General features: G+C 31.5%; 1 protein-coding gene across 1 annotated transcript in view; it reads right to left on the reverse strand.

Moving 5' to 3' along the window:
* Positions 1-1,902: 1,902 nt before the first annotated feature.
* The window catches only part of PMP34 (Peroxisomal Membrane Protein 34), a 178,530-nt gene continuing 168,010 nt past the window's right edge, over positions 1,903-12,422 (reverse strand). Inside the window, exon 9 of the mRNA XM_090405144.1 lies at positions 1,903-2,153. Coding sequence (XP_090261270.1) covers positions 2,009-2,153 — 145 coding nt within the window. The 3' untranslated portion in view covers positions 1,903-2,008. The remainder of the gene's footprint in view (positions 2,154-12,422) is intronic.

Genomic DNA, 12,422 nt, shown 5'->3' on the forward strand with positions numbered 1-12,422 from the left:
AACTATAGTGACCCTCAAGTACAGGCAAGGGCTGTGCAAAAAAAAAAACTGTCAGCATTTTTATTGCGAATGTTGGCTAATTCAAAGCAAAATTTTTTTTTTTTCCCTTCTGAATAAACTTTGTTTATGAAAATTACTTTCATAAACAAAGTAATTTGTTGATATCTATCTAGCAATCTGGAAATTAGTCTAAATATAACCCATTTCTAAGAAGGGTGAGAAATTTTTACTTTCACAAACCACTGTCCAGTTTCTTTCACCTCAGTTCTCTCTATAGTAATGAAAAGAACCATTAGCATTAATCTCCTGGCTTACTATGCTACTTTGAAGGCTCTTAATTACTAAGACTTAGTATGGATTTCATCACTGTCAATCAACAGGGATCTGCTCACTTCTGTCACCCATCTCTGGACAAATACCATGGAAAAACTAAGACAAATCTCAAATGTGATATCTCCAAGCACAGCCATCTGATATTGTTATATCTATCGCCTTTGACTGGGTCTGGTACAAAGGGTTATTAAGTAAGTTCCTATCAGTTGGTCTCTCCCCTCCAAAACACACCCAACCACCTTCAGCAGTTTTGTCAGCTTTCTAAATGGACCTACACTTTGCGTGATGGCCAATGATTCCTTATCTTCTAAATATACAGCTAATGCTAGGGTTCCACAAGGATTTTTTTTTTTTTCGTGTCCTCTCTTTTTCTATATATCAGTGATCCACTACAACTGACCACCAATCCCATACACAGCTTTGCTGATGACTGCGCACTCTTCCATTCATTTGACAAATCTGGCAATGCACAAATCACAACCTCCAAGAACCTCTGCTACTCTAAATTCTGATCTCCAAAACATTCAATCAATGAGATGTTAGATAATCTTGTCAATTTTGGTGCTAGCAAAACATAACTGCTTATTTCCTATAAAAATGAACCCCTTCCTTCCAAGTCTTGATTTTTGACAACACCCAAATCTCTATTCAAGATGGGATTTATCCTCCTAGAATTACTCCAATATCTAATCTCTCTTTCAAGCATGTTACAGATATTGCCTCCTCTGCATCAAAAACGTTTCCTCTTTCACTAAGGTGTTACTTAACTTCCAAAACAGCCTCTCACTACACATCACAAATCCATCTTATTATTGAATATTGCTCTCACATCTGGCTGGGATGGTGCCCTTAAGAGTTCTGGAAAAATATTAATACACCATTCACTTTCCACAGGTGTTCAGTTTCTGCTGCTTGGTTCCTCTTCAAATACTTTTACAGTCACTGTTCATCAAAATCGGCATTAAAACCCACACACACAGACACTGTCAAATCCATTCAAATGCCTATGGCAGGTAATCTATACTTCTTCACAGTTCAATTCTACATCCACAGAACAAATTTCTCTTTTTTCATTCATTCCTTCTACTGCTGCTCTCTGAAACAGCTTCTCACCTTATGTGCTTCCCAAGAATACAATCCAAGTTCTTCAAGTCGACTGTGAACAAGTTCCTTATTGTCCATCTATAAACAGTAGCATACTACAGGCTGAGCAACTTCTCATGAATGGGATCTTCATAAAAAGATGCTTGTATCAGAACAATCAAGAGTGATGAATTTTGAAATTTACCAGTAACTTTCTTGGATATAAAGATAACTCAACTACTATTTGTGATCATACACACTATTATATGAACTGTTAATATCACTATAGAGACCAACAGTCTCAGATTTGCTTGTTTGCAATTAATTTTAAGAATTTTGATTTATCCATTTTTTTAAATACTGCAACATTATATTACAGTTATAGCCATTAATATTTCTTTTCATTATTAATTAAACTTAGATAACTGAGAGTTTACTGTATTAATATCATAAAAGGTAATTTTGATATAGTAAAACAGTAAAACATTGATATTTATATACAGTTTACTGTGATTCTTTTAAACAGTACTTTTGTAATAAAAAAATCATAAAATACACCATTCTAAAGTAACAATAAAAACAATTAGTTTCACTAATGACTCCTAGGACCTCCTTTTAAAATCTGGAAGACAAAAGCAGCTATCTTTTCATAAAATAGAAACATTAGGGCAGCAGTTAAAACAGTCTGCAATAACTTGGCTTCCAGACCCTTAAACAATCCTTTAATTCCTTGATTCCTAAAAGCAATAAAGAAAGCCTTAATTAATTTAAATTTCTTTATTAATCTCTAAATTGATCTGGAAATGACATAAATCATATTTTTTTTTTCCAATATTTATTATTATTATCAGTGGCGGCTCATGGCTTGAAATTGTAGGGGTGCTGCAACTTTCGAAATATACATACACACTGTAAGTACAGTGTATACGTGTTTGGATAAAATATCAAAATTATGGTAAAAATTTTAAAAAAAAAATTAAACATGAAAAAATTATTTATTATCGATAAAATTATACAGTTTGGTATAATTCAAAATTACTTAAAAATAAAATCCATTATCATAACCCCAATCATGTTCTAAAATGAAAACTATAACAAACGTTATGTCTTTAATTGTAATGTCCAAATATTTAAACAGAGTAAACACGATAAGCACTACATACTAGCAGATAAAATACTTGCAATATGACACTGTGGTAAACACAGTATACTAATAGCGTCTTCCGCCCTCCTAAGTGCTACAAGATGGATTTTTTATACAAAATAAGAGAATTGTATAGGATTGTTGATGATAAAATTAAATATTACAAGCAAATATAAATAAATTAATAAATATATTTATATATTGAGAAAAACTGGGGGTGCTGCAGTTCTGCAGTGCCTATGCACAAGCCGCCCCTGATTATTATGTATGTTCCTTCAGGGACTCTTCAAGGGAAGGCCATTCTAGTCACTCATACTTAAATACTGATCACACACCACTCTTTGAACACACTCAGCACATCATATGGTAGCCAATTCCACACATTCACCATGAAAAGAATCTGGACTTCACATACTTCTTGGTCACATCCTCAGCTAGTTTGCAAAGGTGATCCCCACCTTCAAATTCTACCTACATCAGTCATAAGCTGCAAAAATATATCATTGTATCTATGCTATAAGCTTTCTCCTTATTAATTTATATATTTCTATCATATCTCCTCTCATCCATCTATTCCTCAAACTTTGAAGTTCACATTCCCCCAGTCTTTCTCATATGAGCCATAGGCAAGTAATTATCTTGGTCACCCACCTCTCCATCTCCTTGGAACACAACTGACTATATATGTGTGCATACTAATCCAGCTATCAAAGCCTAGTAAGATGGGAGAATGATTTCTTTCAAGTTAGTGCTTCTTCAGCAGTGCAGTTATCCAAAGTGACGATATAGCTGTTGAAAGATTTTTCATTTGGTTATACTATAAATTAAAGATGCCAAGAAATTATATTCTTGGTTTCATCCTTTATCGAAGTGTAAGCAAATAAAGTTTGCACATTAAGTCAATTTGGTCCACCATCTCAAATTGCCAGCCCATCCTTCTGTATTCAGTACCCAGCTCATTAGTGGATACCTACTAATGGAGCGCACTACATGACAATGAGGACTGGACATTAAATCAGAAGTCCCAGTTAGTTCTCTGCATTCCTTAAAGGAGGTCTCCTCCCAGTTACTTGCCTTTGACCCTTCAGTAACCCAAAGTTATAAGGGGTAAATGAAACGTTATACAGAGCAATACATAGTCTATATTTAAGTTGTTAGGACTGAGGAGAATAAAGGAAGGTGGTTTGATGTAAAATCATGTGAAAGACAAGGATGCACATTATGAAAGAAAATGGAATTAAACCTGATATTAGAATTGGAGTTATCAAACTTAGTTTTTTATTTTATGCAGATGATGATGTTGTTGTACTCCTAAATACATTCAATGTAAGTCTCCAGGATTCGCAACAAAATTGAATACCAGCTGTAACAAATTTGGCATGAAAATCAACAATAAAATTACAAGAGTATTAAAATAGGCAAGAACATAAAAAACTGAGTAAAATATTTCAGCTATTTAGGCACGACTTTTAGTGAAGAGTCTATGTCTAGCTTTAGGCAAGTTAAATCTAGACATAGACAACAAAATAAGCAAAGCTGGTATGGTGAGCCAGATGAATAAATTTATATGGAATAAGAGAGAATTAGCCAAAACACTAAACTAGCAGTATACAAGACAGTTTTCAAACCAGTTTTAAGTTATGGATCTGAGAGCTGGATTAAAATAAAGCACTCGATCAAAGATTAGAGACCGATATAAGAGTTATTAGAAAAATTAGGGGCCTGAAAACAAATGGCATCAAAGGCATCACATTGTTCACATTCAAGAATATGTGAACAGGGCTAATCTAAGGTGTATGGTCACTTAAATAGAACAGGAGAGGAAAGGTTAGCAAAGCAGGTGTTTGATGCCAAGATGGTAAGAAAAAGACCCAGAGGAAGACCAAGGTTTAAGATAGATTGATTCAGTCAGAAATGCCTTAGAAAAACAAAATGCTAGATATGAAAATATTGGAGTGCTGAAAAGTAATGGACTAATCTGGAAGAAAACTGATGATATGAGAGAAGTGATGTAAACTTAATCATGTAGTGCTGTCACAGTAGCCTGAATGCCCCTTGAGGGATACATATCAGGAAATTGATGATGATGGAAAAGCCAACTTGCTCAGACACGATAGGCAATTCAGAATAACATACAAATGGAAGATGACATGGAAATTAATATAATCAAATAAAGTTCAGTGCTTTATGTTAATAATTACTACTACAACAGGCTTTTTGACAGAAATTTTTATATAATTTTTTTAAATAAAAGATATATATATATATATATATCTTAGTGTTATTTTTTTTCTTTCCAGATATGAAGTGGACCGCAGCAAAAAAAAAAACTTCTTAGACCAAAAATTATAAGTATAAAGAAGTAAGAAACCCATAGTAATAGCATTTATACTATTTAGAGAAATGTGAAATTATGCATTTGAATTTATAGAGGTGAGAAATAAATATACTTACACTGTTGCCACATGTTGGTTAATTAAGATTACATCAAAGAAATGAAAGCTACAAGAAAAGTGCATCATGCTGATATATCTTTCTGGTGAGAAGGAAGTGTCACCTCCATTAATTCCCATATATATGTTAAACAATTTTATACCATCATGAAAATAAACTTTTCTTTAGAATTAAGAGAAAGTGAAGCATTCTTGATAAAGGACGAATTATTTTATAGTGGAAAGATGACCACTGCCATGACACATATTGAACAGTGTAAATTACTTATGTTTAAATGGTAAGTTTGTTGCTTTACAGCAGTGTTTCCCAAACTTTCAGCATCCCCCCCCGCAACCTGGCAAAGGCAATTTGAGAGAATTTATATTTCATTCAAATACGAATAATTATAAAGATATTTATGTTTTAACATTTGCATTATAATATATTACAAACAACTCTTTTTACTTATTAAATACATTTGTAGTTATATTAATCCAATATACATACAGTTGAAACAAGCATTGTGAAATTTAAATAGATTTTTAATCATAAAAAAAAGTTTACTGAGATGAATGAAATTGTTTTTCCATTGTGAAGAAGTTAGTTTGGTGAAATCTGGTTCGATATTTGTTATTTTTAGCCGTACATAGGGGCTTCACATCAAGAAAATTGTTTCGTTTTTCTAGGGCATATGATATTTACACATTTTTCTGACAAATCTGAATATTCATTACTAATGTGTAGCCAATACAGCAGCGTACTCTGGTGCCATTTAATTTTGAAAATATCATCTGAAACCAGTCCCAATAGTTAGAAGGTGGTTGTAATCAATCAGATGTAGCCCTAATGAAGGTCACTTGACATATAGCAGCCACACACTGTTTAAAATGTCCTTTAGAATTTTTTAGTTATTGAAAAATTATAGAATAGACCTGTACTTGTCTGTGACAAAAAATAAAAAAAAAATAAAAATAAAAAATAAAAGTAATCAAAATTGAAAAAAGTGTCTCATATCCCCTAAAGTCCTTTCGCATATCCTTGGGAGTATGTGTACCATGTTGGGAAACACTGATTCGGTTTTCTATTCACCAATATGAATAGATTACAAAAATATTTCTTGATATGAAGGAATTTTGAACAGTACATAAATCATATCCAAGAGAAGGATATAGCTGTATGATCTAAGATATAACATCATGAGAAAATCTATTATTCTGGATACCGTATGTTTCTAAAATACCCCCCCCCCCCGAAGTTGTTACTAAAGATGGAATGGTAATATCTTTAACATATCAAGGATTAATGTATATTGAAAATGCAATGAAGCTCATTGCATTTTCATTTAAGACTATTTAATAACTTGTTTCCTTATTTTTTACAAATTATTTCTATAAAAATATTATAAACTATAAAGTTTTCACCTGCTGATGTTATCCACATATCCATATGTCAGTCATGCATGAATATATTTCCTCTAAAAGAACTTTTAGCACTGCCACACACACACTGCTCTGAATATCTTCAAACAGATAAAAAATGAGTATTAAAATTAAAGTTTCATTTATGGAAGCATGAAAAAGAGTCGCATGGAAAAAAGTCTGGTGACCAATGCTACAATATTGATATTTAATTTTTGATCAGAAATTGCCTTTGATAAGAAAACAAAGATTCCTTCCAAAAGTGTTTCTGAAGTACTGTTTCTTCTACTAACTTCTTCTATCAAGAGGAATAGTGTACTTACCTAGTACACCGTTGAACAAGGAAAAAAAAAAAAAAAAACACTGGCCACAATTACAAAACAAACTCAACCTGAAACCGCCAGTTTACTAGAAATTATATTCTTGCCTTCAATCTAACTACACAATACTGAAGTATAAGTTAACAAAAGTTTACAGGTGAAGTTACCAAGAGCACTAAATCCTTAGGACAACCAAACTTCATTTGACTTATTTTTGTCTCTTAACCTGAATGCTGTCAGCAACAAACATGATGATTCCATCAGAGTGCTTCTTGCATGTAAAAAACAGTAATCAGGTAAATCAACTCAAATGTGCGTGGTGATTTAAAACTTGTTCTTAAAGAAATCATAATGCTACCCTTAAGTTTTAAGATTTCAAGGAAATCTTTTTGAACACTAAATTTCTATACATGTATGTGCACAATAGGTTTCATAAGCCATTCAACTGGCATGTTAACATGTAATTTTGATTACTGGAAAACTGGGTAGCATTATGATTAAAGAAATCATAATGCTACCAATAAGTTAAGACTTCAAGGAAGACTTTTTGAACACTAAATTTCTATACATGTATGTAAACAATAGGTTTCATAAGACATTCAACTGGCATGTTGACATGTAATTTTGATTACTGGAAAAGTAGTGTGTGTCAAGGCTATTTTCAGCATCTTAAATTTAATCAGACTCACCTACTTTTTTCTTCAGCGCAAAACAAATTTTCAATTAGTTGATCAGTACAGTGATGCACCCAGAGGGGGGGGGGGTAAGGGCCCTGCCCCCCCAAAGATTAAACCCTGAGTGCGCTACTGGATCAGTGTATATGTATTTAAAGATGTTTAAACAATGAATTCACAATTCTAATATCAAGTATTGTATCCTTGCATTTAGATCCCTCCCCTTACTAATAACAAGTAACTGTTTTGTTGACTTGATCAACTGCATTTTATAATTCATTTTTCCTTCTCTTCAAAAACTATGGCTGACAAAATTTCTACTTTTGTTTTTTTAATCATCATAAAAAGAAATACATGCTGATGAACTAAAAACATCTGAGTATCAAATGCTTTGTTAAACAGTTATTTTACATACAATACTGCATTTTGTCTCTACTGTAAGAAAGGAATATATGGATGGTTTAGATAAGGAATTTAAAAAAAATTGCATCAAAAATCATGGTTTTAATTTTATATACAATTTTAATAAAAATGGGAGTAGGTTCTGAGATCAGATAATTCACATTCTAAACTCTCAGGATTAATACATTTTTCAGGAATCACATTCTCCTTAACTGAACTATTTTTCAAGTTAGATTTCAAGCAAATGGAATTCATAATATATCTACGAATACCAACATCTAGTGACATTTTCCTGTTTACTGTGTCTTTATAGCCCTGCAGAAATGCTATTTGCATCACAGTGCTAGCCTGCCCGAAGAAGAAGACCATTATAGGTTTGATTATAGTTGCAAACCAGTGGAACTTTTTCTAAGCTATTTTCAACCTGTTCCCAAGGTAGTTGATATTTGGCACAGCAAGTAGGATTGTTTTCCTCCTAGAAACTTGGGATTTTAACTCCCCATCTCAACAATTGACCACAGAAATAATGCAAGTGTTAGGGTTGATGGGCTTACTCACTAATCAGAGAAAGCTTGAAGGATGGAGAATGATTACCTGTCTTTCAAAAAATTAGTTAGGTCTAATGGGGGAATAAAAGATATTAGTGGTTTTACTTTAATTTTTATATCTTTCTTATCTCCCCTTTCTATTTATTGGGAAGATGTTGCAAACTATAAATCTGTGTTCAGACTTTCAGAAAACATTTTATGGTAACACATGTTCAATGTCCCACATTTTGTTTAACTACTTAATGGTGGTGCATAGCAATGTTTATAATGACTGCAATGCATGTCAATCTCATGACACAAAAGAACGACGACTGCTCTCTCTGTTACATCAGATTACAGGTTTCTTTGGGATACTCTGCTTTATTGAATTCCATAAATAAAGTTACATGGAAAAATATGAGGTGCCCTAAAATGATTGCAATTGTGATGATCAAGATAATAATGCGAATGACATGAGTGCAAAGTTGGTGTGTAAGAAAATCCAACATGGCATTTACTGTGTGCATGTGGATCTTACATAAAATTATCATAAAGCCCATTGCAATATTAAGTCATTCTGTAGCATATATAGATACTATATATATATATATATCTATATATGTAGCATAAATAGATACTATACGTGCCAAAACCATGAGTTGACAGCTAACCACATGATCCCTTCTGACTATTTTTTTTCTGAACCTTGTGACAATGTTCTGTCTGCCCAAATCAGGGAAAAATAGTCGAACCTCAAAGTTCTCATTACAGTTTTGTTCTTATTTCTGCAGTATCTTATTTATTATAGCCAGGGCCGCATTTATACATTTTGGAGGCCTGAGGCGCAACATCATTATGAGGCCCTCAAAAATAAGCATTTTTTTTAGTTTATTGTAAAAGTCAACATTTCCATAATAACTCATTTTAATAACACAATACAACATTGGTATACATATATTTGCATTTTAAAAAAAAGTATAAAAATAAATCAGTTCAAATTTAAATAAAAAAATTAATAACTAAAAGTTTTTTTTTTTTCTGGCTTTTTGCAAATATATCTATAATGTCATCATAATTGATCAAGTCCATTACATCTGATTCAATGCATAATAACGACAGGTCACTTGTCTTATTTTGGTGCAAGTTGCTTCTTAAATAATTTTTTATTTGTTTCAACATTGAAAATGAGCGTTCAGTTCATGCATTTGAAATAGGCATCGTCAAAAATATTTTAAAAATTGTTTCTACGTTCGGAAAAGTAGACCTTAACCCATCGTTTATAAATTTGTACATATTTTTAATTGAAGAATTTTCTTCCTTTATCATTATTAAAAATTGCTTAACTTCATCAGTAAATTTTTCTGGATCAATATCAGTCCCATAAGTTTGTAAAATTTTATCAATACTAGTCATGTACTTGTCTTGATCTATATCTTCCTTCAAAAAAATGTCAAACATATCTAATATGTCGAAATAGCTTTTTGTTCTTTCATTAATTTCCAAAATTAGATTATCGTAAATGACATTAAAAGTGTTCACAGCGAAATTTTCTTTCTCATGTAATATAATCTCATTGTTAGATTGTGAAACTTCGTCACTCTTTTTTTTTTCATTTTTTAACTCTTTCCTTTTCATCTTTAAATTTTGTCTCATCTGTTAATAAATTCGCTTCTTCATTTACAGCAGCAAAACTATTTCTTATATCTAAAATAAAACCAACTAAAGAGTGTAACAAATTATTAGCTAAAAACAAATCCATATCAGGATCTTGTAGAGATTTACTAGTCGCATTTATTCGTTGTAAAATTTTGTCCCACATAACTGTTAAAATTGCTGTTTCTGGTTTGTCAAAATGTTCAGTCAATGATAAGCTCTCTAATTTAGAAATAGGTTTTTCATGAGGAGAAATGGATAGTTCAAGTAATGTGTCTTTAATTTGTTTATATCCACGTTTCAAAGCCAATACAGCGTCAGCTCTTGCGGACCACCTTGTTTCACTTAGTCTTTTAACTGTTAAAGATTTTTTTTTTCTAAATGTTTAAGGAGTATACCCCATCTTCTTGTTGAAGATGAAAAGTAATTATATACATTTCAAATAAACCAAAAATATTGCACTGCTTCCAGACAAGATTCCGCAGCATAGTTGCCAATTAAATTTAAGGAATGACTAGAGCACAGTATATAATGTGAAGAGGGACTACTTTTTTCAGCCTAGCTTGTAAACCTGTATAGATACCTTTCATATTGGCGTTATCACAGCTTTGCCCTCTGCACATTTTTATATCCAAAGATAATTCTTCTAATTTTTTTAATACTACCTCTTCTAAATATAAGGAATTATGTTGTGTAATTCTGATGAACCCGATAAATGTTTCTCTAATATTAGAATTTGCGGCAACATACCTAAATATCATAGCTAGTTGGTCATTATGGGCAATGTCTGGCACTGAATCGAGTATTATTGCAAAATAAGCAGCTTCCTTAATTTCTGATATTAATATTTCTCATTTTTTTTTTTAGCTATTAACGCCATGAATTTATCACAAGTATGGTAAGAAAGATAATTTGATCTGCCAGAACCACAGTTGGCATACATTTTCATGTGATGTTTTAAAAAATCATCACATTCACTTAAATAATGTAAACACGATAAATAATTTCTGCAAGAATCAGAAAAAATATAATTTGTATTTCCTCTAAATGCTAGCCCTAGTTTACTCAGTAACTTAATGGTAGCTATTATTCTTTTTAAAACCTCTCTCCAATAATTTTCTTCAGATTGTATTTGTTTGATCAATTCAGAATTCGATATTTGCAGAACTTGATTTTCTTTTGCGATATGTGCACATCGCTCGTATATGCTCAGTAGAATGCTCGTGTTCACATAAGGTTCGTGTTATATTTCCCCAGTCATTAAAACCTTTCATTAAGCTATTATTTGACTTAGAAAACAATTTACAAATCAGTAAATTGCTTTGCTGGTTTCTGAAAAAATTAGCCACTCTCGTTTCTTCTTTGTTCCATTTGCCTTTTTACAGTAAAAATGTGATATATTTACATTTCTGACATATATTCTATTGCGTTCTGTGCATTCTTTTTTTTAAATTTTCTATTTTACCAACATTCTGGAGCATATTTATTAAAATATGCTCGATAAACTGTTCAATAATAGTAAGTGGCCACACTGTTATATCAGTAGGATAAGAGATAGCTTGCTTGCTGGTAAGTACAGACTCCGATTGAAAATTTTCTTCAGAATCCTCTTGATTTGTTTCATTTACTTCTTTCTCTCCTATGTTTTCCACATCATTTTGATGTTCTTCATTTTTACTTTCATGTCCTGTTAATGATACCAATGTTTCATTTTCATTCCGAGAACTGTGAAGGTACAACTTCAGTTCTACAAAATTCTTCATTTTCAGAACGCAAGAAAGACAAAATTGCTCCCTTTTGACTATTTAGCTGTTTTTCGTTTTCTCTAAGTTGTTTTCTTTTACTAGCTCCGGATTCAAATTTTCTTGGCATCATTATGTGTATTAATCTATCAAAAGCGAAATAAATATTTATTAAATCCAAAATAAACAATTACGTTAAAAGCTTAAAAAATACAAAAACAGAAACAGTAGTATCTTGGTTTTGTTAAAATAAACAAGTAACAGTAAAATAAGAATAATAATTAATTGAATAATATATTCCTACTGACTGCGACAACTACTTTAACCATATAATTAGGTATATACGCTTGTATACAGTACACTGCTTTACAAGTACTAGCCAAATAACTGTAACTAAACTATCAGTTTAATTACCATTATTTGTTATTTCCTTTACTGTTATACAATATTTGACCCTTTTTTGGTGCACAATTTATTTATTGTGTCTCTTCCCAAAAATATAAACGAATTTCACATGTATACAATAAATATTAATATTAAAAAATCTTGGTAATATTAAGATAGCAACCTTGTAAGTCATTTTATATAAATAAATGCTTAACTTATATCGATGGATTATAAACAATTATGCAGCTTCTATGATACTTTCTATTTAATATTAAATTTTCTAAATAGTTTAAAATCTTTTAATGT

Source organism: Typopeltis vanoorti, chromosome 2 (assembly GCF_054136105.1).
Source record: "Typopeltis vanoorti isolate ZY-2024b chromosome 2, IOZ_Tvanoo_1.0, whole genome shotgun sequence".
NCBI classification, from domain to species: domain Eukaryota; kingdom Metazoa; phylum Arthropoda; class Arachnida; order Uropygi; family Thelyphonidae; genus Typopeltis; species Typopeltis vanoorti.